Genomic DNA, 27,362 nt, shown 5'->3' with positions numbered 1-27,362 from the left:
GCGATTTTTTGTGCTTTCTGCGATATTCCTTTAATTCTTATAGAAGAGTATTTGGTGTTTTTTCTAGTGACTTTCTTACCCGTGTTGAGCTGGCCCCCCCCACTTGCAAAAATCAAAAAACACATAGCCCTGATTTATGAGCTATTTATGAGCTCTCATATTCCGCAAACTAAAATTTTTGAGCTCGTTCCACTGAGCAGGAATTTGATACTTTAGTGGGGGGGGGGCTGAGTCAGCCCCCCCCACTACTTAAAAATAGGAATATTGAGTCGGTTTTTGCGGCAGAATTACGAGCTATTTATGAGCTCTTGAAATTATATAGTTTCGATTTTTGAGCTCATCCCCTTCACCCCCAAACAACCCTTTAATTGATTTAACTTAAGAGAAAAATGCTGAGAAAACTTAAAATATATCGTATTGCGGATATAATTCCTATAGCTTATATACTCTAAGAATAAACTATTAAATCACGTGCATTTCGATTATTGAGCTACAACCCCTTCGCAAGAAAACCACCCTATCTTCCCGGCTTAAGAGAGAGTTGTACTTAAAATGCATTAAACTAATTATTTGGCGGCTACATATCATTGAATAATTTATAAGCTTCCAAATTACGCTCATTTAGATCAGTAAATTGCAATTTATTTTGTATAGTGCAGTCACTGAAGGTAAAAATCAACGATTACCTTCAATTTCGGTGAACCTTCATCGATTTTCACGAAAATTGATCAGTGGTTAGAGGATACGTCAAGAAACAAAGGTGACATGGTACCACCTTGCGCCTTTACCCTGAGGGTGGATACCGCCCCTTCTCGGGGGTGAAAATTATTTTATTAAAAATAACTGCACAAATCAATAAAAGAACAAATTAAAAGCAAAATTTATTATATAAAGTTAATAAAATAAGTCAATACTTTTTAAGTTATCAAAGATCAAAGATTTTAATTATTCGTGAAAAAAATGCATGTTATGAAGCGGTTTTTCGTAAATCACTGAAAAACTGTAAGTTTTTACAAAAAAGTTAATAGTAGTTTAATTCGTATAGCTTATATTCTAAGAATAAACTCTTAAATCACGCGCCTTTCGATTATAGAGCTACAACCCCTTCGCAAGAAAACCATCCCATATTCCCGACTTAAGAGAGTTGTACTTAAAATAATTTAAATAAATTATTTGGCGACTAGATATCGTTTAATAATTTATGAGCTCGCAAAATATACGCATCTCAATAATTGAATTGCCATTTTCTTTCTATAGTGCAGAAGGTAAAAATCAAAATAGGGTTTTCTTGCGAAGGGGTTGTAGCTCAATAATCGAAATGCACGTGATTTAATAGTTTATTCTTAGAGTATATAAGTTATAGGAATTATATCCGCAATACGATATATTTTAAGTTTTCTCAGCATTTTTCTCTTAAGTTAAATCAATTAAAGGGTGGTTTGGGGGTGAAGGGGATGAGCTCAAAAATCGAAACTATATAATTTCAAGAGCTCATAAATAGCTCGTAATTCTGCCGCAAAAACTGATTCAATATTCCTATTTTTAAGTAGTGGGGGGGGGGGCTGACTCGGCCCCCCCACTAAAGTATCAAATTCCTGCTCAGTGGAACGAGCTCAAAATTTTTAGTTTGCGGAATATGAGAGCTCATAAATAGCTCATAAATCAGGACATCATTTGTTTTTTGATTTTTGCAAGTGGGGGGGGGGGCAGCTCAACACGGGTGACTTTCTTGGGTGTGAATCTGTCTTTTTAGTTTACTCCTCCTGGTTTAAAAACATACCATAATACGTCGCTAAAAAGTTCTAAGAACAACTGTTTTTATAGACTAGACTAGAGCAGACTAAGAGCAGACCAAAAATTTAAAGTTGTTCTGAAGCTATTGCCTTGTGGCATTTTTATGATTAATTATTTATATGGGAAATAAGCCACAATTAAAATGAAAAAAATAATTTTAAATCTGAATTACCAATATAAATGAGTGAGATTAAATAAATTATTAGAAGAATTTTTTTGCTTAGCAACAACACTTTTGTTTATTTTAGTAATATTTTGTATTTTGACAACGGCACCCGATTTGGGCGTCGAAACGTTAATAAAATTATTTTTCTCATTTTAATTGTGGCTTATCTCCCATATAAATAATTAATCAAAAATTTAAAGATTGAAGGAAAAACACAAAAAATTGTCGACATAACTTAATTAACCTATGAAATGCCAATAGTGTCAAAATTTCATAAATATCAATAGTGTCAAAATTTCATAATAGTGGAGTAAACTTTCCTGAGGTTGAACCAATTACAAACAAGCATTACGGCGCGGTAAATTTGAATTACTCCTCTTAGTTTAAAAACAGGGTATAGTATACTAAATAGAAATATTTGTGAATTTTAAGTTGCAGAAAATTCCTTATATTTTATTAATACATAATCAAGGTCTCCGTCAATTTTGTAAGTCACAAGAAGATGTTGAATATTAATTTTTTTTTGCATATTTTAAGAGTGAATTTATTAAGGTGAAACAGTAGCGATCAACAGGTAGCGAAAACGCGTTCCAAGATTGCGGCTGTAATTTTGAATATTTTTTTCGAGATATTTGGCACACGTATTCGTAATATAATAAAGAATGGCAGTACAGAGCCCAATTTGAAAAATATAATATGTGGAAATTACTCTGTAATTAAATACAATATTAATAAAACGAGCCTGTACCGCCATTAAGAAGAACAAAAAATACACTTTCTTCAAATAAACTTTTTTATCCGATGCCTAGATTTTGTGTCATTTTGGAACTACTAATGAAATAAAAAATTTTAGTAGTTCCAAAATGACACAAAATCTAGGCATCGGATAAAAAAGTTTATTTGAAGAAAGTGTATTTTTTGTTCTTCTTAATGGCGGTACAGGCTCGTTTTATTAATATTGTATTTAATTACAGAGTAATTTCCACATATTATATTTTTCAAATTGGGCTCTGTACTGCCATTCTTTATTATATTACGAATACGTGTGCCAAATATCTCGAAAAAATATTCAAAATTACAGCCGCAATCTTGGAACGCGTTTTTGCTACCTGTTGATCGCTTCTGTTTCCTCTTAAGCCAAATAAATGTAGACCCTTATATACCATAAAAGTCACAGAATACATTCCAAAATAAATGGTTTTTTCGAAATTGACACATGATAAGGGCTTCTTAAGAAAATGGTCTAAAAAAGAACAATTTCAAATCCATAATCTTTTTAAAATTTGTTTTAACAAATTGCTGAATATTCAGAGAGTAAGTAATGGCAAGAGAGCAAAATATGCTAAATGTACACATGTACAGTCACTCGAGCGCTTTGTAGACCTACTGGGTTGTGAGGAGTAGGTCCTAAAACCAAAAAAAGTTAAGTAAAGTTTTCCATTTTAGTGGGGACTTTCCATTTTTAATTTAATTTTCCATTTCCAACAATCGTTTTTTTAGATTATAGCGCTATCTATCGATAATTCGAAAAAAATTCTCGAATAAAAGTTACTTATTTTTACGTAAGGAATCCAAATCTGCAATAAAAAAATGGGGGCTCCCACTTAGGATTTTAAAGTAACCCCCCACCCACCTCCGTGGGGGGTCGTGTTTGGTGCCATTCGGTATATTTTTTAAAAATACTGAATAAGTGTATTTTTCAGTTTTTCGATCTGATATTCATTTCGCGAAATATCGTGGGATTCGTATTTAAAATATTAAATTTAGCCCCCACCCCTCTCCGTGGGAAGTCGTATTTGGTATCATTCGATAGATTTTAGAAAAATATTGGGTACGTATTTTTAGTTTTTCGATCTGTCATTAATTTCGCGAAATATTCGCTTTTTTCTTGTGAAACGTTGGGACTCACCCATTTCCTTATGCCCCGCTCAAATCATCAGATTTTTGAAATGTACACTGTTTTGCATGTACTTAACATACCTTATCTTAATCTGACGATTTCGAGTTTTTCTAAGGATAGATTTTTTTTTCGGCCCCCTCTTTAACGAACTCCCCTGCATTGAGAGCCAATATATGGTAAAGGTACATTTTCAGGGTACAAGGTTTCTCCCCATGTAATAATCTGACGCGCTCGAGTAACTGCAAAAATCCCCGCTTGGGCTCCCCTACCATTATAATGATGTATGACGTCCGATCATATATCCCCTACCACTAGCTTCTTTAGTGGTTGATAACGTAGACTCTGATTATCTTTGTCGAGTCGAAGCAAGGTGTAAATCGGAGTTGAAATGAATAATAAACGGTGAGGTAATTATTTTATTTTGTAGCACAAACACCATTTAACAGGGTAAAAGGTTTCTCCCCATGCGATTTTCTGACGCTCTCGAATAACGCGCAAAATCCCTGCTTGGGCTCCCCTACCATAATAATACCTTTCGGGAAACTAATTCACGAAACAGGTAATTATCTTTAAATTCAGTTCGACGCTCTATTCATATGCGACCCAAATTACTATGTTAATATTTGCCCTTGTTCGCCATAGTTCCAATTATTGCATTTACCCTTAAGACATAATTACGAATGCAACGCCAATTTGATACATATGCGACGCACTGGATGACGCAAATCAAATTGTTTCCGAATATAAGGGCATTGTTTACCCTATTACGGATGCTATTGGTAGAAAAACGTGATGTGTTTGCTGATTTTTATTGTCTTGTTGAAATTTTCTATAGATTAAATTATTTAGATTTAAAACTGTATAAACATTTTCAATTTCTTTGCAACCTGAAAATGCAGCAGCATTATACTTTAGTTAAATCAGAAAGTCCAGGAAGAGTCTATACCAGTTTCGGGGATTTTCCCCCTCATCAGTAGTCCCATATCATCTTCTCTCCAATTCAACCAGGTGCCTCGACCTGTGCCTTCCCAGATTGCAGAGAAAAAAATTTTAACGGATATCGTAGCAACATCTGCTAAGAAATCTGTATTTTTGATTCATTTATTCTTTTGCGGAGTACTTAGGAAACCTTCTCGTTGGAACTTTACCACGCTGAGCAGATGGAACGTGAATTATTTAAAGTTCTCTCATCTTAATGTTAGTCTCGGCACCCGTATGACTTATAATTTTTGAAAGTCGCGGAGGTAGTAACCAGGGAGTTTCCATCTGTTGTAAATCTAGTGGTATGAGAACAATATTTATTGTCGTTTTCTGCACTACTATAGATTAAGAACTTAGTTTCTTATTTAGATTTAGTTTATACAGTGATGACTGCGCCAATAACTGGCAAAATGTCGCAAAAGATGGACAACATAATGCAAAAACTTATTTAATACTAATATTTGTTTGGTAAAAAAGTTTCTAACATCAAAAGTAAGTTACGCTCAAAATAAAGTTAGTCCCTTTTTTTGGTAAAAAAAAATAGTAAAATCACCCCCTAATTAGCATCCCATACGAAATTAATCGTTACCGCTTCACAGGTTTCTTTACTTATGTATTGTTTATATGATCTGTAAGTTTCATTGATTCAAAGTGATCATTTGTGGAAAATTTGGTTTTCAAATATTTTTTTTTAATTTTGAATTTCAAGAAGTACAAAATAGGTTTTATATTTCTAAAAATTTTGGATTTGTTTTCCTGTAAGACAAACATTGGTTAATATAAGGCTGTTGAAAGTTCTCACACACTCGTTCAAGCCCTTTTAACGACAGCCATTTCAAAAGTAAGCACTTTAAACGGACGAAACTTACAGATTGTAAAAAAAAAGACAGAAGCAAAATAACTTGTGAAACGGTAACGATTAATTTCATTTTTTGGGATGCTAATTAGAGGGTGATTTTCACGTTTTTCCACCAAACTAGGAAGCAACATTATTTTGAGCGTAACTTACTTACTTATGGCGTTAGAAGCTTCTACAAAAAAAAAACAAAAAATTAGGCTTTTTTTAAATACTTTAAAAAAGTTGTAGTGAGTTTTTCCCCAAAAGTGCTTGATATTTTAGTTATTTCACGTTGAAATATTCGACTTGGAATTTGACGCATAAGAACCTGCTTTTGATGAGCTACAACTCTGCTTCTAGTGTCTACAGACTTCACACATACACCATTTTTTTCAGTTTTTTATAAGTTATAATTTTTGCTAAAAATTGTTTTTTTTTTCGATAAAATACTGCGGAAAACCCTCTAGAAACTTGTTTTATTTTTTGAAAAATGAACATATTCACTCGCAAATAAGTTGAAAATATATATACTCCGGATATAGTACTTAAATATCTATTTCCGATTTTGAACGTGTACTTTTTCAACTCCGAGAAGGGTGGTACTCACCCCCAAGGTAATAGCACACATCGGCAGAATACCACTTTTTCTTTCACATGTTAGTTATGTGTAGGGTACGGATTTATACTCGAGCATTTTTGATGAAATATGCGCATACATATGCAGTAAAAAATTACGTAATATGCTCAAGATATGCACAACAATTTCAAAAAATGCGCATTTTGAGAAGCCACATTATGTATCTATAATAAAATAAATGTATCGATTTTACATTATCTTTTTGATTTTTTTTATGATAGGTATGGTTGTAAATTTAAGGTGCGTAATTTTTTCTCAATGTACTTTCATCGGGAACACTTTTCTTAGAATATGTTTCCAAAAAACTTTTAAACATAGGATTTTCCAGTTTTTTGATGGTATGTTTGCACAAATCATCGCCTCGTATAAATACGAATTAAATTTCCTTGGATGAAGTCATCAACGATTGACTACTGTCAATGGGTAACTGATCAACTTTCGATTCGCTCATCTTCTTGTATTTTGACTTACTTATGTAGTACTGTCCTGACGTGTTGTATAACCGAAAATTTTCGCTCAAATGGTCTCTACGACAATAACAAATACTTTTTCAAACTGTTTAAAATTAAAATGTTGAGGAAGCAGCCAAATATTATTTAATAAAGAAAAAAGAGGAAGAAACAATCTTACAACTCACCATTTTACTACATGCTTTGTAGAATAATTTCCCATTGGTGTAAATAAGTTGCGGATAGGTTCTGATCCGGGAATAAACCAGGCTAGAATCTTTCGGCATATCCCACTATTCACAATCAGAAGTACTTTACATAAAAACTAAACATTCGAATTGACCGACTAAAGGTACCTAACTAAAATTATTGATTTACAGGATCTGATTTAAATCAGATTTAAATTTCGGTTAGGGAATTGTAAAACGATGTTTAGAGGTGTACATATTCTCTTAACAATAGGGTATTTAACATCCTACAATCATTTTAAGACGGCGTACTATAAGCACTTTATGAGTAAAGATCGGGTGTTTTCTAAGAAAAACCGAAAAAGTAGTGAATGAGCCGACTGCAGGTAGTTCTCGAAAAGATATGACAGCATGTGCGGGGGAATACTTTGCGTCGAATTACAAAAATTTTAAGAATTTTTTCGTTTGGGCAAAAATGTATATGTATAGCACGTTTCGTTAAAAATATGCAAAATTTAGCAAAGTTCTCAAATATGCGAAATATGCATTTAGCTTAAAATCCACTCCGTAGTTATATGCATGTCAAATTTATTTTCATGTCAATCTAAGCAATTCACCAAAATTCGGAGGTTTTGCATTATTTTACCGTGAGTGAATGGACTATATTACATATCCGCATAGTTTCGCATTAAAACGGACTCAACCTGTGTGTTTGGTACATTCCCGAGTTCATTATAAACTTATTTTCTTTGCGAACAAACAATCAACAAAAACTGTCGAGCGAACTGCACTAAAACAACGAGCGGAAAGTAAATAAAAAACATTAATGCGCATAGAAAATATTTTTGCAAAAGTTTTAACACAAGCTCTCGATGTAATTAAAGTACAGAGAATTTTAAGTGTCTGCGCAATTTTTAATTTGGACATACTTGTTTTGTAGATTGTTTTACATTCGGTATGATGTTCATAATTAAATTTTTTATTTAGTGTTAATTAAATGTTGTAGGATGGCCCGTTTAGCGTTCGAATTCCAACAGTTTATTTTCTCATTTGGTGGTTAATGGTTTTGTTTAAATATCTTTTATGCACGACCGGGCGGTAAAGTCCATATTATGTATACATTTGGCGGGCGTAAAGTTCCACTTTAGCGCCCGAGGGCTTCTTTATCTCCCGCCAGACGGTAATGTTAGATGGCGGGTGTGGTTAGTGAAACACAAAGTTTTTATTTATTGTATTTTATTTTAATAAAGGAATTATAACTAGCAATCAAACATAAGTTTCCTACATCTATAATTTTATATTTGGGTCTCCTTCGGGTCGTGAAATTAAAACTGTCAAAGTGCCACTCGGGAAAAATTCGATAATTTTAGGGCTCTCGTGCAATTACTACTGATTATTTCATTCATAGGAGATTCTGACCAATAGAAAGCTACAGAAATGCAAATTAAGGTGATAATTTTTGATAATATCCCGTCGTCAAGTATATTACGTCAGATGCCCTTCGTTGCTACGAAAAAATACATTCAGTGACATTAATGACAATTAATGTTTTAAAAGTTATAAAAGTGATGACTTTCAACCGTAAAATATTTTATATCAACTGTGTGTTTAACAGTACTAATTTGTACTTACATAAATAAATTACAATAAAATTTTGGTTTTGAACAGTTTTATTCATGAAATAATCGCAACAAATTGCAGTCGATCTTTAAGATTAATATAGAATTTTTGCCCTCGTGACACTTTTGTAAAACTGTCAAATTGTCACTCTGGAAAAATTCAATAATTTTAGAGCTCTTGTGCAATTACTACTGATAATTTGCTATGTTCATAAAATCTATTATAAATAAATTATTTACGAAATTTATTGAAAAATTATGTATTAATCATAAATATTTGTTTTACAATAAAAATTACCTCAAATATTGCTAAGAAAAATTAAAAGGTTAAAAAGACAGAAAACTGTCTTTTTAAATCATTGAACCTGAATATTTGCTAAACCTGTTTCTTGGTGTTCTCTGTGACAGGTTGTAAAACAAGGTTTGTTCTAGCATCAGTTTCAAACGGTTTGAAGCCATCAGTAAATAGTGGACCAGCGCGAGTAGAGGGGATATCAGATATCACTGGTAACTGTGTTATGTTCTCTCACTGACCAACTGTTTGCTGACGGTTTCTGACTAATTTGACTGTTTGCTAGAACAAACATATTAATTGTCATTAATGTCACTGAATGTTCATTTTTGCGTAGTAACAAAGGGCAGCTGACGTAATGCTTGACGACGGAATATTAGGTTTGTTCTAGCATCAGTTTCAAACGGTTTGAAACCATCAGCGAATAGTGGACCAGCGCAGCGCGAGTAGAGGGGATAGCACTGGTGACTGTATTATGTTCTCTCACTGACCAACTGTTTGCTGACGGTTTCTGACTAGTTTGACTGTTTGCTAGAACAAACCTATTATTAAAAATTATGGCACCAATTTTTATTTCTGTAGCTTCTATTGGTCAGAATCTCCTATGAATGAAATAATTTTAAAGTCCTTTTCATGAGCATTTTTCAGTGCGTCATGAATGATATAAAAAAAGGTAAGCCAGTGATAAATACACATTTATAATATTTATTCTGACATGACATTTTAGTTAAATCTGACAGTTGTCACATTTTATTTGCAATTTGGCATAAAAACAAATAAATTGTGTTTATTGCATTTATAAGATGGTATTTTCTTTGATTTGTATAGTCTTGTAAATTGTACAGATTATATTCGTAGATATATTATATAATTCGTAAATATTTTTTTTTCGATTATAGCGCAATCTATCGACAACTAGAATAAATGTTATAAATAAAATAAATAAATGTCTGTAATCACAGATGTGCCTCTTTTCTGTCACATACAATTTAATGCGTTAGAAAGAAATCGGAAAACTGTGACGCACTGAAAAATGCTCATGAAAAGGACTCTATTCAATTATTTCCAAAAATCGAATCGGTTTATGTATTGCTGTGGAAATAATGAACTAGGTTTTGTTTCTGGCTAAACATAATATTAGATGAATAAAAAACTGAACACTTTTTAACACAAACCTTACTAGATTTTCCCTTGTACAATAAAAATTAAAAAAATTAAATTGCCATATATAAAATTTGTTTAAAAACCCAACATATTTAAATTTCATACCTTACTACATTTATAATTTTTCTAGCTAACTCCGCAAGAATTTTTAATGCCATATTTTCTAAATTTTTTCTCAAACCGTACAAATCTAATAGCCTGCCGCTTCTTTAGTTTGAAAATAACTTTCTATGAAGTTGTCTTAAACGTACCGTTTGAGAATCACCTCAAACGTGACCTCCATCTTCTGGATCGCATCTCAAACTTAAACCGATTTAAAAATCCTCTCCCGTCTGCAGCCTTTGGCCTTATTGCAATCTTTATTTTCTAGAATAATCCCCGTAGCTATTAGAAACAGAACGTTATATCGCGAAATTAGATACAAATTCCCCGAGATAAAAATAAAAATTAATTAATACATGTCCGGACTCCAGACTTCCTGAATTAACGTCAAAGACTGAGAGAAAAATTTTAATAGATATACAGGGTGTCCAAAAACTCTACTGACAAACGAAGACAGGAGATTCCTCAGATAATTTTAAGACAATTTACCCCAATTCATCTAGTCCGAAAATGCTTCCTAAAGGAGCTAGAGCTATTTGAAGATGGCGTCTGGTAATTAGTTTTTCTTAAATATCTCCAGAACACTTCTAGTTAGAAAAACAAAAAAATGGTATGAGTATTTATCTTCCAGAGATAAATCGATTCCATCTATTGAGAATTTTTCTCTTTTTTTTATTTCTTTTGTCTTTAATTTTTAAGTATTTTTGACTCTGGATTATTAAATTGTGAGGTATTCTAGTACTAAAAATTACTCTTGCTTTAAGTCGATAGGATACACTATTTTCTAGAAAAAACGATTTGAAAATTTTTAGTTTTTTGCATTTAAAAAAAAATTCCAAAAAAAAACTATTTAAAAAATCGAAAAATTTGCACGTTTAATTATTTAGCAAAGATGAATCGATTTCATTAATTGCGATTTTCTAGTACCGGTCATATGCGTCGGTTTTGGGTAGGTCAACGGTTATTTTATCACATAACTTTTTTGTCTTTAATTTTTAAGCATTATTGACACTAGTTTATTAAATTATGATGCATTCTAGTATAAAAATTACTCTTGCGTTAAGTTGGTAAAATATACCGTTTTTTTTGAAAATTTTTTCAATTTTTTTTCAAATTTAAGAGACGAAAAATTTTCAAATGGGTTTTTCTAGAAAACGGTATATCCTACCGACTTAAAGCAAGTGTATCTCTTAATACTAGCATGCCCCAAAATTTTATAATCCAGAGTCAAAAATGCTTAAAATTTAAAGACAAAAAAGTTATGCGATAAAATAACCGTTGCCCTACCCAAAACGGGCGCCTATGACCGGTACTAGAAATTCGAAATGGATGGAATCGATCTATCTGTGGAAGATAAATATGCGTACCGATTTTCGTTTTTCTAACTAGAAGCGTTGTGGAAGTATTTCAGAAAAACTAATTACAAGACGCCATCTTCAAAGAGCTCTAGCTCCCTTAGGAAGCACTTTCGGACTAGACAAATTGGGTTAAATTATAAATTTTGACCAGTATCTAGTAAGTATATGTTACAAAATGCATCGTTTCCCCGTTATTTAGCTTGGATAATTAGGTTTGAGTACTCGCAGAAAAAAATATAGTCAATTAGTATAGTATAGTTGATCCATAACCCAGACATCCAAAGTGAAAGTTATCCTTCAACACCAAATTGTTCTATATGGTCCAAACAATGTCCAGAAAAAAGTCACACCATTTTGAGCGCCGGGTTTGGGGGACAGAGGGGGGAGAAATCGGTAAATTCGTAGTTTTTTAAGTTTTTCGCCAATATTTCTAAAACTATGCGGTTTAGCATGAACAACCTTCTATACAAAATTGTTCTACATTAAATTTGAAATAAAAAAGGCCCTATACATAATCTTTCTAAAATGAATGGCTCCAAATTTACGGAGGTAGTATAGTATACCCGGTCCAAAAAAAGACCTAACCCAAACATCCAAAGTAAAAGTTTTCCTCCAACACCAAAATGTTCTATATGGTCCACATATTGTTCAGTAAAAAGTTACACCATTTTGAGCGTCCGGTTTGGGAGGGAGATGGGAGAGAAGCCCGTAAATTAGTAGTTTTTTTAGGTTTTTCGTCAATATTTCTAAAACTATGCTTTAGCGTAAACAATGTTATATACAAAAATGTTCTACATGAAATTTAAAACAAAAAATGTTCGATACATAATTGTAATAAAATCAACGGTTCCAGAGCTACGGAGGGTGAAAAGTCGAGGTTTTCGATACTTTTTAAATTTTTTTTTGCAATATTTATGGTTTAACTATACCAAAAACCCAGACATCCAAAGTGAAAGTTATCCTCCAACACCAAATTGTTCTATATGGTCCACATAATGCTCAGAAAAAAGTCACACCATTTTGAGCGTCGGGTTTGGGGGGGCGGGGGGAGAAATCGGTTAATATAAAAAGTATCGAAAACCTCCACTTTTCACCCTCCGTAACTCTGGAACCGTTGATTTTATAACAATTATGTATAGAACCTTTTTTATTTTAAATTTTATGTAGAACATTTTTCTATAGAACATTCCTTACGCTAAAGAATAGTTTTAGAAATATTGACGAAAAACTGAAAAAAAACTACTAATTTACCGACTTCTCCCCCATCTCCCCCCCAAACGGGACGCTCAAAATGGTGTAACTTTTTACTGAACAATATGTGGACCATATAGAACAATTTGGTGTTGAAGGAAAGCTTTTACTTTGGATGTCTGGGTTAGGCCTTTTTTTGGACCAATTATACTATACTACCTCCGTAACTTTGGAACCGTTCATTTTAGAAGGGTTATGCATAGGGTCTTTTTTATTTCAAATTTAATGTAGAACAATTTTGTATAGAAGTTTGTTTATGCTAAACCGCTTAGTTTTAGAAATATTGACGAAAAACGTAAAAAACTACGAATTTGCAGATTTCTCCCCCCTCTCCCCCCCAAACCCGACGCTCAAAATGGTGTGACTTTTTGTGAACATTATGTGGACCATATAGAACAATTTAGTGTTGGAGGATAACTTTCACTTTGGATGTCTGGGTTTGGGTCTAACTATACCATACTAAATTACCTATAACTTAATTTAAATTAATATTAAAAGGTTTTTCAAGTAAGGGATTTATAGGCTATTGATTATATTCAAAATAAGATAGCTAAAAGGAACTACAACGTTAACGGGGTTTTATTATTTCATATGGTCAATGGACATCTATATATGAAAAAACCGCGGAGTTCTACCATTTAAAGGGGTGCGTTTTTGAGAAATGGGTGAATTAGTCCCTGGGCACAGGTTACATTAGGGTGAGTCTATGCACTTTTGGTATAAACATACCTACATAAAAATTGTTCCTGGTTAAATTTCCTGTCTAAATATCGCTTTTTAAAGTCAATGATACTTTTTTTTACAAAAATATATTCAAAAGAAAAAGCACAAAGAAACCCAAAAGAAAGAAATTTTGTTTTTTGTCCCATAACTTTTGTCCACGAGGATATAGGTATAAACATTGCTTTACACAAAAAAAATCTACATATTTCTTCTTTAAAATGTTGTGTAGTAGAGGTAATTAGGATTTATAGTTTTCGAAATATGATTTTTCAAAGTCCGCCACTCACAGCAATTTTGGGCAATTTTCCTTGTAATTTCGCAAATATTGTTCTGTAACTTTTTTCCACGTAACTTTAGGTATATGAAATGGTACACGTAATAGAAATAGAAATCAATTAGCTTTAAAATGGTCTACTGTCTAACGTGGTACGACTTTTTTTAAAGAGATTATGGTTTTTCAAAGTTTTATACTTTTAACGATTTTTTATAATATAATATAAAAATAAAATTATATTATTATATGATATATTGTGTATTATATAATATTATATTATATATAGTATATATAATATAATATTATATTATATAATATATAATACATACTATAAAAAAAATATTATTTTCCGCAAATCGCCAGGAAATTTTGACATTCCTGTCAAAATTTCTTGAAGAAAAAGTCAGGACTTCCTTACTGTAAGGAAATGTCATTCCCTTACTGTAAGGAAATGATATTTCCGTACAGTTGTTAGTGTTCTACATAAATGATAGAAAATTATTAATAATCCATAAAACGTCTGTATGCATTTTCGTACTTTTCTCTTGATTTCTTTGGCAATAATTCTAATGAATCAGTATTCACTGCTTCAACCAGCTCTGGAGGAGTCCCAGGAATGGAAATTTCATCATCACTTATCATTTTACTTTCGAGAACACCAGCAATTAAATTTATAAGCGTCAAGTTTGACAATTCAACCTCAATACGTTTCCATAGTAACCCAAGTAATTTTATTAGGAATTTCAAAGCACCATTTATTTGGGAATAAAATTATCGCGTTTTTTTAAATCAATCAATATCTGTCGAATTTTAAACGATTTGCGGAAAAATAGTATGTTTACCTCGTAGAAAAAGCCACATTCCTGGACTCTGTGTTGCTAAGTCTCGGCTTGCGCCTCGACTTAGCAATCTTCACAGTCGTCCAGGAATGTTAAGCTTTTCCTACCCGGTAAACAATGTACTATTTTTACATTTTTTACGATTATTTTTGAAATTTCTCATTATAACTTTTTTTCTTCTACATTTAGGCATATATTATATTATATAGTAAAAAAAGCTTATTTTGTTTACTTTAAAATTTTGTATTACAAAAAATTCGAGGATTATTTTTGAATAAGATATTATTTTTCAAAATGTAATAAGTACTTGCAACGATTTTTGATTTTAGGATTATTTTTTAAATTTCTCATTATAACTTTTTTTTTCTTGTACATGAATATACTATATATTGCTGAATAAAGAGGGCTTACTTTCTGTTCTTTAAAATGGTGTATCATCTTTATTTAAATAATGGAAACCGAGTGATTCTTTGATATTATTTTACCTGTATTATTTAAAATTATTTCTTTTACAAAAATTACATAAACATTAATCTTCGAAAACATCACTTTAGTTAAAATTATTTAAACGTTGACATTTAAAAAATTTCAAAATCAAAGTCCATCTCTTCGTTAGCATTAGCTTCAATATCTTCCTCTGACACCTCAGTTATCTTAGAGTCCCACAATTAGTACCCACGCACAAGGGCGCCCATATAAAAATTTTTAGGGGGGGTCAAACGTGTTGCACATTACATTTTGTATATTTCGGATGACAATATATACAATAGACTCTCTCTATAACGAACACGGATATAACGAGGTTTTGCTTATAACAAGGTACATTAGGTGTCACATGAAATTCCTATTGAACTATAACGCTTTATAAAGAGGCATATTTGGTTACAACGAAGAAAATTGAAATCGAAGAATACGTCTCTTTACCTGTTTTTAGCGTTGTAATGGTCATAAATAAATAAATGCCCCAACTGCCTGTACATAGAAAAGCCCAACATCTGTCTTATTATCGAGGCCAGTGCTGTAATAAACTCGGCCACCTGTAATAAACTTCTGCCTGTTTATCGACCGATATTGAATATTATAGGAAATTTACAATTTATGACGGCGAAGTCTCATTGTTTATTGTTCAGGTTGACCATCGACACCTAATAAACTACGTAAGAGGTGTCAAAACATTTCAATATTATTGTTTTTAAATTATTTTAAATTATTATTTCCCATTTAAAGTAGTTCAATATTATTGTTGTTTGATATAACGAGATCCGCTTATAACGAAATAATTAGGCCACCATTTCAGTTCTCGTTATAGAGGGAGTCTACTGTAGTTTAAACTACCTAAAAAACCTAGTTTGAACCCTGTTGTGAGAAATTATTCATACATTTAAATACTAGACCAGGTTTTTAAATGGAAATGTAATGGGTACCTATCACAAAAGTTGCGCCTCTCTTTAAAACCCGTTTGAAAAGAATACAATGCTTGCAAAGCCCTGCCTTCAACTTTGGCTAGTAGACTAACCATGAGTATTTGTCGAACCAAGGTTTTACTTTAAAATCTTAAAAAGGAGCCCCCCTTTATTTTTGCAAATTTAAATCCTTATGAAAAATAAGTCACATATATTCCAAACATTTTTAGAATCGTTGATAGATGTCGCAAATAAATCGCATTTTCCGATTATAGCGGCATCCTCAACAATTCTAAAAAAAGTTTCGAATAAATGTTACTTATTTTTTGAGGAGGAAACTCAATCTGCAATAAAAAACGGGGGTTCCTATTTAAGATTTTAAAGTTAATTCTCACCCCCACCTCCAGAGTGTGGAATGAAAAATCCTGTTTGGTGTCATTCTATAGATTTTTGAAAAATATTAAACACGTGTTTTTTAGTTTTTCATTTGGAAGTATATTTCTCGAGATATTAGACCGTTTCTATAATTTTGCTATGGCATCACGATATATCGTTTTTTCCGATTGTAGCGCTCTGTATCCACAATTCGCAAAATGGCTCGAATAAAATTTGCTTATTTTTACAAGGAAAATCCAAATCTGCAACAAAAATTAGGGGTTCCATTTAAGATTTTAAAGCTTCACACCCAGGGTTTGAAGTGGTGGACATGTTTAGTGTCATCGCATAGATTTTTGAGAAATTTTTTAACACATATTTTTCAGTTTTTCGATCCGATGTTCATTTCGCGAATTATTCGACTTTTCCGCTACTTTGGGGACACCCTGTATATAACACTCATTCGTCATGAAAGATCACCTGTTTTCATTTAAATAAAATTGTTCTGTTCATCATAATGTACACTTTAAAATAATCTACTTACTAAAAAAATACTTCTGCAAACTAAAATTTGACTATGTTCAATCAATTTAAAAAAAATGGCTCATTATAGGCCAGGAACCGAAGCTTTTTACCTCGCAATTTTTACAGAATGGATCGATTTGCTTAAAAATTTGAGAATAAGTAGTGGATAGTCCAAGGATCAAAATCTATATGATTTCAAAAGACGCTTTTACCATGGGGGTGGTTGCCACCCTATCTCGGGGGTGGAAATTTTTTATTATATTTTGACCGCAAAAGTTGATAAAATCGTTCATTCTAAGCAAAAAATGCTCTATACATTTTTTTGATAAAATTAATAGTTTTCGATTTATTCGCTATCGAAAGTGTTAGTTTTGTATAAAAAAAATCAATGTTTTTCGATATACTCATTTACGATTCACTCAATTTTTGCCGTAGAAAAATGTTTCTCAAACCAAGTTCTTGGGAATTAAATAACCTGCAATTTTATATCGAAACATTTTTTCGTATCTCTGATGCTAATCTTTCTATTCTGAAGAAAATGGCATTTTTTACCAAAATACAAAAATTCCTTATTCGCTTTTAACTCCAGTTTTTTAAAACTAATCATTCTAAGCCAGTCAAACTTCTAGAATCTATCATTAATGCATAAATAAATAAGAAGTAATAAGCCCAATGACTAAAAATACCGCTAACTTACATTATTATGCTTTCAATTGGATTTCTCCTTTTTTTTTTCAAAAAGATATATTATTTTTTAACCGTAACTTTTTTATTTTTTATCTTAGAAAGTTTTGTAAAAATGATTTTGTAGGCTTTTAAAAGATCAACCCCCTGCTTGCGATCACTTTTCCGCTGAAAAAAATGGGGACTGACATTTTTTTCAGTATAAGCATTGATTAATAAATACAATGGTATAAGTCACTTAATTTTTGAGCTAGAGACTCCTTTTTAATTTCTGGAGATAGATATTTTTAAGTACTTTAAATTAGTTTCAACAAATTGTCCTCGAAAAATGCATTGTTTTCCTGTCGTTTGACTTCGAATCTACAATATTTAGCATTTGACGAAGAAGAGCCAACATATTATAAAGTATAGCTCGATTACTATTGGTCTTAAGGAAAATTTAAAAAAATGGTCTTGTTTATTTTTTCAAAACGTACATTTTTGTTAAGTAAAATTGTTTTGATAAACGAAAACTTTTGGAGTTATTAGCAGAAAACTTATTAAAAACATTGTCTTTTTCGATATAAAACTAAAACTTTTGATAGCGAATAAATCGAAAATTATCAATTTTGGCAAAAAAATGTATAGAACGTTTTTTGTTTAGAATGAACGTTTTCACCAACTTTTGCAATTAAAATATAATAAAAAAATTTTCACCCCCGAGATGCGGTGGCAACCACCCCCATGGTAAAAGCGCCTTTCGGCATGATATAGATTTTGATCCTTGGACTATCCACTACTTATTCTCAAAAATTTTCAAGCAAATCGATCCATTCTGTAAAAATTGCGAGGTTTTGTCCTATTTTAAGCTTCATTACTTGGACTATTAGTGATTATCGGCCAGAGATCGGATTTCTTGCTGATATGATTTGCTTTGCGGTATTATAAATGATTCATTTAATTTGTAATTTTGGGTGTCGATTACAGTATAGATATAATGTTCCCACGTTTCTAATATCTTTCAATGTTTTCGTTAATAGCATACCGTGACTGTGCGAAATGTGTATTATGCACATTCCATATAGACCGCTGTCACAGACACACAGATTTATTTTCTGTTAAACTATTAATTACCCAATATGTGAATTTTTCATTAATAAATATGTTGTTTCCAATTTATCTCTCAAAATTATCCAATAATTTTTTGATAAAAATACGTTTTGTAATATAATTTTAATTTTTGTTCTTTCCCGAAAAGCTAGGGGGGGCCACGGCCCCCCCTGCCCGTGTGTATGGGCGCCTATGCCCATGCACATGCACCCTTTGCAGAATATTGAAAAACTAATTCCTATCTTCCTACAACCGCAGTTTTTTGTACATCCTTTGGTACATTTACATGCTATTTTTTCAAGCAAAGCTTGTGGTGCAGGAGCTTTGACAGTAATTATTGGAATTAATCCATATTTTGAAGTTTGCCCGGCCGAGTCAAGTGGATCCAAAGTATTACCTATAAAAAATAAGATTCAATCATAACACACAATCACATAAAAAAGTTATAAGGAGAAATTTAAAAAATAATCCTAAAATCAAAAATCGTGGCAAGTACTTATTACATTTTGAAAAAGCATATCTTATTCAAAAATAATCCTAGAATTTTTTATAATACACCATTTTAAAGTAAACAGAATAAGCTTTCTTTTTTATTATATAATATATACCTAAATCTAGAAGAAAATAAGTTATAATGGGAAATTTAAAAAATAATCGTAAAAAATATAAAAACTTGTTAATAGTATAAAATCTTGAAAAAGATAACCTCTTTAAAAGAAGTCGTACAACATTATACAGTAGAACATTTTAAAGGTAATTGATTTCTATTCCTCTTACATGTACCATTGGATATGCCTAAAGTTGCGTAGAAAAAAGTTACAGAAAAATATTTGCGAAATAACAAGGAAAATTGCCCAAAATTGCTGTGAGTGGCGAATTTTGAAAAATCATATTGCGAAAACTGTAAATCCTAACGACCTCTACTAAGCATCATTTTAAAGAGAAAATATGTAAGTTTTTTTTCTGTGAAGCAATGTCTATACCTATATCCCCGTGGACAAAAGTTATGGGACAAAAAACCAAAATTTCTTTCTTTTGGGTTTCTTTGGGCTTTTTCTTTTGAATACATTTTTGTAAAAAAAAGTATCTTTGACTTTAAAAAGTTATATTTAGATAGGAAATTTAACCAGGTACAATTTTTATGTAGACGTGTTTGTACCAAAAGTGCATAGAACTCACCCTAATGTAACCTGTGCCCAGGGACTAATTCACCCATTTCTCAAAAACGCACCCCTTTAAATGGTAGCACTCCGCGGTTTTTTCATATATAGAGATTCATTGACCATATGAAGTAATAAAACCCCGTTAACGTTTTAGTTCCTTTCTATAGTACATAATCAATAGCCTATTATTGTAATTTTTATTAGCTTCAATTTTGATAATGAAACTTTTTTGTAGAAACTTACAATTATTGAGTTATTTATGAAAAATCGATTTAAAGCATGCAACTTTTTCCGAAAATTAAAATATTTGATCTTTAATATACCAAAAAGTATTGATTTATTTTAATAACTTTATATCACAAATTTTGCTTATAATTTGTCCTTCTATCGATTTGTGGAGTTACTTTTAATAAAATAATTTTCACCCCCGAGGAGGGCTGGTATCCACCCTCAGGGTAAAGGCGCAAGGTGGTACCATGTCACCTTTGTTTCTTGAGGTATCCTCTAACCACTCAGCAATTTTCGTGAAAATCGATGAAGGTTCACCGAAATTGAAGGTAATATTTGATTTTTACCTTTAGTGACTGCACTATACAAAAGAAATTGCAATTTAATGATCTAAATGCGCGAATTTTGCTAGCTCATAAATAAGTAAACGATAATTAGTCGCCAAATAATCAATTTAATTCATTTTAAGTACTCCCTCTTAAGTCGGGAGGATGGGGTGGTTTTCTTGCGAAGGGGTTGTAGCTCAATAATCAAAATGCGCGTGATTTTATCACGCGCATAAACAAAAGAGTTTATTCTTAGAATATATAAGCTATACGAATTGTATCCGAGATACGATATATTTACTCAGCATTTTTCTCTTAAGTTAAATCAATCAAAGGGTTGTTTGGGGGTGAAGGGGATAAGCTCAAAAAACGAAACTAAATCACTTCGAGAGCTCATAAATAGCTCGTAATTCTACCGCAAAGATTGATTCAATATCCCTATTTTTAAGTAGTGGGGGGGTGACTCAGCCCCCCCACCAAAATATTAAATTCCTGTCCAATGTAACGAGCTCAAAATTTTTAATTTGCGGAATATTAGAGCTCATAAATCAGCGCTATTTGTTTTTTAACTTTTGCAAGTGGGGGGGGGGCAGCTCAACACGGGTGAAATCTTCGTCAATGCACTAGCTTATCAGCAGATGAATTGTTTTAATACCTATGCCGCGCAAAACAATATTGTCAAATTTCATGGAAGCTACCCACGCCTAAAATTTGGGCATGGTACTCAAAGAAGAAGAACTGTTAAAATATTCCGATGTAACGCAATCTCGCTTAAACACAATATTTCTTCTACGGTCACAAATTTTAAACTTTATCACAGTTAGAAATCTTACCTCTGGCTTCGTGGAACTCCAATGCGATATGGGCATCGACCCCCAGCGAGTAGTAGTTGTTGACGACATTGAGGGGGAGACTTTCCTTGCCGACGGGTTCGTTCGATGCCGGCGGAGGAGCGTCTTTGTTTTTCTCCACGTCCAGCGACCACCTATCCAAGTTCACAATATCACTTTGGCTTATATTCGATAATATCTTCGAGATTGGTTCATCGGTGTAGCCCTGAAAAAGAAGAAAATGTAGCGTTAGTTAACAAGAATCAAACAGACACATATAATAACAGAAAGAAACATAAAAGATAAAGACAAAGAGCGACCAAAATAGGAATATATCGAGATTGAAAACTAGAAGGTGCAGTAACAGAAGAACGATGGAAAACCTAATAAAACTAGAAATTTCAAGAAAAAGGAAACTAAGACAGTAACAGAAATAAACCGATACAGTCGGTCTGTACCGTTTTAGTTTTTCGAGAAGGGATCCATATTGCTCTATAAATTCATATGAGAGCCATCGACCTAGTTGCGCCTCAAAATTTAATTGTTTCTTTAAAATAATGTAACACTAAAATTTTATAAACACGAAAATGGGCTAGCTTCAACTACAAAATAGAATATTTCACTGATGACGATTTCATAAGATGAAAACGTTCTGGAATTTTATAATCCATTTCGATGATTTTTTAAAAGTTTTTTTTTTAATTCAGCTTTTCTTGGATCATAATATAAAATTTGACTCACATACCTTCAAAACACAAAAGACAAATCAGACTAAATAGAGATTTGAAATTTTTCCTAATAGAGATTAAGTGGTTCAAAAGGCAAAAAGAAGTAAAAGAAAAAACATGTATTGTTAACGAAATATGTAAATAAAAATAGGTCTGGATCCCGCGTATGAAAAAAAAGTTGATTAATAGCAAGCTCAAATTTTTTTAATAGCTTAAGGGTGTCACTGTATGGAAACTCAAGGTGTATGGAAACACTGGAACAGGGGAAGTTTTAATTGTGGAACATGTTAAAAATTTGGAAGGTCAGACTACGAAAACGTCCCATGTATTTTGTCGGACGGAACTTCTAATTAATTTGTTACCCTTTAATTAAACTATTCTTCAAAAATCAGACTGCTATTTATCACCAACTGGGCATTTTAATGAGTGGAACACGTAGAACATGACAAATGACAGGAATTATGACAGGTGACCAATAGCAGTCTGATTTTTGCATGAGAGTTTAATGAAAGGGTAACAAATCAATTAGAAGTTTTGTCCGACAAAATACAAGGGACTTTTTCGTGGTCTGACGTTCCAAATTTTTAAATTGTTCCACAACTAAAACTTCTAACTAAATCATTAAGTATAGAAAAGACTAAGATCATTATTCTTTTTGCGGTTTGAATCACCTAATTTCTATTAGGAAAAATTTGACGTTGAGAGGTGACTCAAATTTTTTTGCAGAAATTGCTTGAAAATAAATCAAATAATAATATTTGAGTTATCCTCCCTCCCAAAAAGTTCCGGAACATTGTTTAAATAATCAAAATGTCAAAAATTGAAGGAAAAATTCGATTTTTTTCTTCGTTTTTAGAGTATAACTTTAAAAGTATTCATTTTAGAGAAAAATTTTACTAACATAAAAGTTGCGTAATTAAATTTCCTACAATATAAAATTGGTTAAAAATTTAAAAAATAGTCACCCTTGTTATTGCGAAATAATTGCGAAAAAACCATACAAAAACAAGTATTCGCATTTTATGTTTTTCAACCATTTGTGCTACACTTAAGACCTTCATATTTCACCCAAAAAAACTATATGATATAGTAAACCAATATTGTAAATTTCATTAAGAGCGGTTTAATAAATTTTGCAAAATAAATTTTGCAATCCAGCTTTCGAAAAAAAATTCCAAAATGTTACAGGACTGAAAATAAAGCAGATAGCAAGTTGAATTATTTTTTGCGTATAGAAGTGTACTGTCTTTCATTTACAATTTGCAAAATTAAAATCGATTAAGTACCACGGCGTAAGAAAAATTTTTGAAATAAACAATAATTTTTGGTGCTACGCGTAGGACAGCGGTGTTCGATTCACACAAGTTGATTTCCACCAAAATTTCTTGCAATCTTTATCTAATATATTATTCTTACTCTTACTCTTACTCTATATTTTGTTGTATTTTAATATTTTAATTCCACAAAAATCAAACTAATTTTATTATTTTTTGTGAAATATTATTTAAACAATTGCATATGTTTAAAAATAATAAACTTTTATTATTTAAGTTAAAATATATGAACAAAGAAAGTTTTTGCTAATAAAAGTGTTATTTCAAAGGATAGAGTATGTGTTTTTATTTTGCAATAAACAAATTTATTTATTTATATCGAAATGTAATAAAAATTAAAATGTATCAATCATTATCAAAGGTCATTGGAATGCCCAATCAGAGCAAACTATCCGCTGTCCTGCGCGTAGCACCAATAATTAACGTTTATTTAAAAAAATTTCTGACGCCGTGGTGTTAATCGATTTTAATTTTGCAAAATTGCAAATGAAAGGTACAGTACACTTTAATACGCAAAAAAATTTTCAACTTGCTCTCTGCTTTATTTTCAGTCCTGTAACATTTTGAAAAAATGAATTTTTTTTACGAAAGCTGGATTGCAAAATTTATTTTGCAAAATGTATTAAAATGATCTTAACGAAATTTACAGTACTGTTACTGTATCATAAAATTTTTTAGCATAAATGGTTGAAAAACGTAAAATGCGAATACTTGTTTTTGTATGTTTTTTTCACAATTATTGCTATTTTGCAACAAGGGTGACTATTTTTTAAATTTTTAATCAATTCAATATTGTAGGAAATTTAATTACGCAACTTTCCTGTCAGTACAACTTTTTTCGGAAATGAATACTTTTAAAGTTATAATCAAAAAACCAAGAAAAAAATCGAATTTTTCCTTAATTTTTTGACATTTTGATTATTTAAACAATTTTCCTGACCTTTTTGAGAGGGAGGATAACTCAAATATTATTATTTGATTCATTTTCAAGCAATTTCTGCAAAAAAATTTGAGTCACCTCTCAACGCCCAAAATGTACTAATATAGACTAAAGTCGACTTTACATTACATGATTTATCATGTGATTTGTCATATGATTTGGTCATGGAGTGAAATTTACATGTTTACACTGTGTGATTTGTCATATGATTTTGCATTGTTTATACGGCTCGTTTTGTCATAAGCATTGTCATGCGGCTTGTCATGGGAAAAATCATGTGACAAATCACATGATAAATCATGTAGTGTAAAGTCGACTTTAGAGCCGCTATAGGTGAAATTTCTTAATCATTTTAGGCACGATGTGACCCTATAAATTAAATAGTAGAACCTAAAAGAAAAAGTTTGAACACTGTGTCGTTACTTTTCAGTGGCACATGCGTCGACAGTGGCGCATCAAACTTTCCACTTATGGACGGGATAAATAAATTAAAAGTTACCCTCCTTTACTAACAGAATTATTTTTTTTTAATTTTTTTAAGTTCTATGTGATTAAAATATAGGATTCAGCGTAATTTTAACCCACCACCCCCCTTCCCCCTGCCCCCACCATCAAAAACTTCATTTTTCCTTTTTATTTTTTTTTGGTGGGATGCAATCAATTTTAATATTTCAAAAAATTCACACGCATCGCTGAGGCTTTTATAAAACATGCCTATTTTTATAGACCCATAGGTAGAGTGCACATAACCTCAAAAAATTAAAAAAAAAATTTTTTTTCAAAAAAGCGTATAACTTTTTTTGAGGAATAGCTGCAGGTCTAATTTTTTCTTAATCTTGTGTGTTTCATCAAACACTCTATTTTTAATTTTTTTCAGATTTTTCCGTAAGGCTCCCCACCTTCAAAAATCCGAAAAACTGTTTTTTGGGGGGTTTTGGGGGATTTTCCCTATTTTATAGACTTCATAATATATCAAATCAATTTTGTTTTTATAGGTTATATGTAACTTGAAGTAACTGAGTCCTTTAGAATATTTAAAAGAATCAGAATAACACGTTCAAACACCCCCAAACCCCCTTAAAAAACAGTTTTTTGGATTTTTGAAAGTGACCAGCGTTACAGAAAAATCTGAAAAAAATTAGAAATATAGTGTTTGATAAAATACACAAGACTGAGAAAAAATTAGATCTGCAGCTATCCCCCAAAAAAAGTTATATACTTTTTTCCAAAAAAAAAATTTTTTGAGGTTATGTACACTCAACCTACAGGTCTATAAAAAAATAGACGTGTTTTATAAAAGCCTTAACTATGCGTGTGCATTTTTTGAAATTTTAAAATTGATTGCATCCCACCAAAAAAAAATCGAAAAATAAAGTTTTTGATGGTGGGGGCAGGGAGAAGGGAGTGGTGGGTTAAAATTACGATGAATCTTATGTCTTAATCACATAGAACTTAAAAAAATGAAAAAAATTAAATTCTGGTAATGAGGGAGGGTATTTTTTAATTTATGTATCCCGTCCATAAGTGGAAAGTTTGATGCGCCACTGTAGACGCATGTGCCACTGAAAAGTGACGGCACAGTTCTCAAACATTTTCTTTTAGGTTCTACTATTTAAGTTATAGGGTCCCGTCGTGCCTAAAATGATTAAGAAATTTCACCTATAGCGGCTCTTAGTCTAATATTTTTACAGATGCGCCCTGGTCTATTAGTCTGATTTGTCTTTTGTGTTTTGTGGATATGTGAGTCACAATATATAGACTAACGCTTGAGTTTTTACATTACCCAGTATTGGATTAAAAGAGATTGGCAAAATCAATAATTTTTATGAATTTTGACAATCTTTTAAAAAATTATGGCTACAATTGGTCATTGCTTTTGTATAATTTTTCAATTATCCACTGTTGGAATTGATACGATTGTAGAATAGCCTTAGCGGGGATTTTGTGCGTTACTCGAGCGGGGATTTTGTGCGTTACTCGAGCGCGTCAGAAAATCACATAGGTAGAAACCTTGTAAATGTTCTCCTACCATATATGGAATCTTAATAATGGGGCGTGCGTTGGGGTTAGTCCGTAAAAACATCTATCCTTATACTCTGGGCAGATTATCGGAGAATAGGGCATTTTTGGGAAAAGTTATTTACCAGAATCTTATGATTGTATATATTAATAATATAGGTACCTATGCAAAGTCCGCAGATAGTGTGCTACTTTTTTTATAAACAAAATGGCGCCCGAAAATCGTTTCAATTTTTTTCTTTAATTTTGCTCTATAACTCCAAAAATTTTAACTTTACACCAATAACACCCAAGTAAAAACCGTAATTAAATTCTGCATAGAGACGTGTTTTCCCAATTTACTTCGACGAAAATTTTCCCCGGAAAATGCGGGTTTTTCCAACAAAATCTTTAATTTTCAACTAAAATTTTAGATAAGTAATTGTTTATAAATAATTAAATAACTTGGAAATATAAAAGCCCATTTCGTATAGATTATAATTCCAGAAGCCGATGGAAATTGAATGAACAGTTTAGCAACAATTGAATTATTAATTAAAAATTTTAGGTCGCTATAATAACCAGAATAATTATGATACATAAGAATAACTATGATTTTTGTATAAAAAGACACTGTACCAATCTAAAGTACCTTACAAAATTGAAATTGGACTATTTAAGCAGCCTCAGGAATATTTTAAAATTATAAACAATTTTTTGGCTTAAAAACAAATAAAATATCTCGGGAAATATTAAATTAAATTAAATCGTGAAAAGGGTATTGAAAAAAAAAGCGGCAGGACACTTTATAATAAAGACTATCGATATTGCGAGTGAAAATTTGCAAAAATAGCAAAATTCCAATCAAAAATTAGGTTGGGAAAATGTAATCTCAAAGTTCAAAATCGGCATACGTTAAAAAATGCATTTTCTCGGCTTCCCATGGAGCAATTCTTAATTCGTTTTTTGTTTCCAAGTAACTCGAGTAGAGCTATCTACCTAATGGATTACTAAATGTCAAAGTTGCTTTTGTTTTGTTATAATAAATTAATTTACTTTAATTAAAGCAGACTTTATTAAATATATGAAAAAATGTTTGTCTGACAAATATGTTGGGCATTTTTGGACATGTAAGTCCGACACGTAGAACATGTCAAATGGCAA

At 31.6% G+C, this 27,362-nt stretch overlaps 1 protein-coding gene across 3 annotated transcripts in view; it reads right to left on the bottom strand.

Annotated features, from left to right (window-relative positions):
• Positions 1 to 27,362, bottom strand: part of LOC114332203 (eye-specific diacylglycerol kinase) — a 1,074,450-nt gene that overhangs the window by 102,482 nt on the left and 944,606 nt on the right. For all 3 annotated transcript variants that reach the window (XM_050642118.1, XM_050642119.1, XM_050642120.1), the window contains exon 10: positions 21,202 to 21,424. In XM_050642118.1, the coding sequence (XP_050498075.1) occupies positions 21,202 to 21,424 (223 nt within the window). The remainder of the gene's footprint in view (positions 1 to 21,201; positions 21,425 to 27,362) is intronic.

The sequence above is a fragment of the Diabrotica virgifera genome, chromosome 1 (genome assembly GCF_917563875.1).
Source record: "Diabrotica virgifera virgifera chromosome 1, PGI_DIABVI_V3a".
Taxonomy (NCBI): domain Eukaryota; kingdom Metazoa; phylum Arthropoda; class Insecta; order Coleoptera; family Chrysomelidae; genus Diabrotica; species Diabrotica virgifera.
This window is presented reverse-complemented; position numbering and strand designations above follow the sequence as displayed.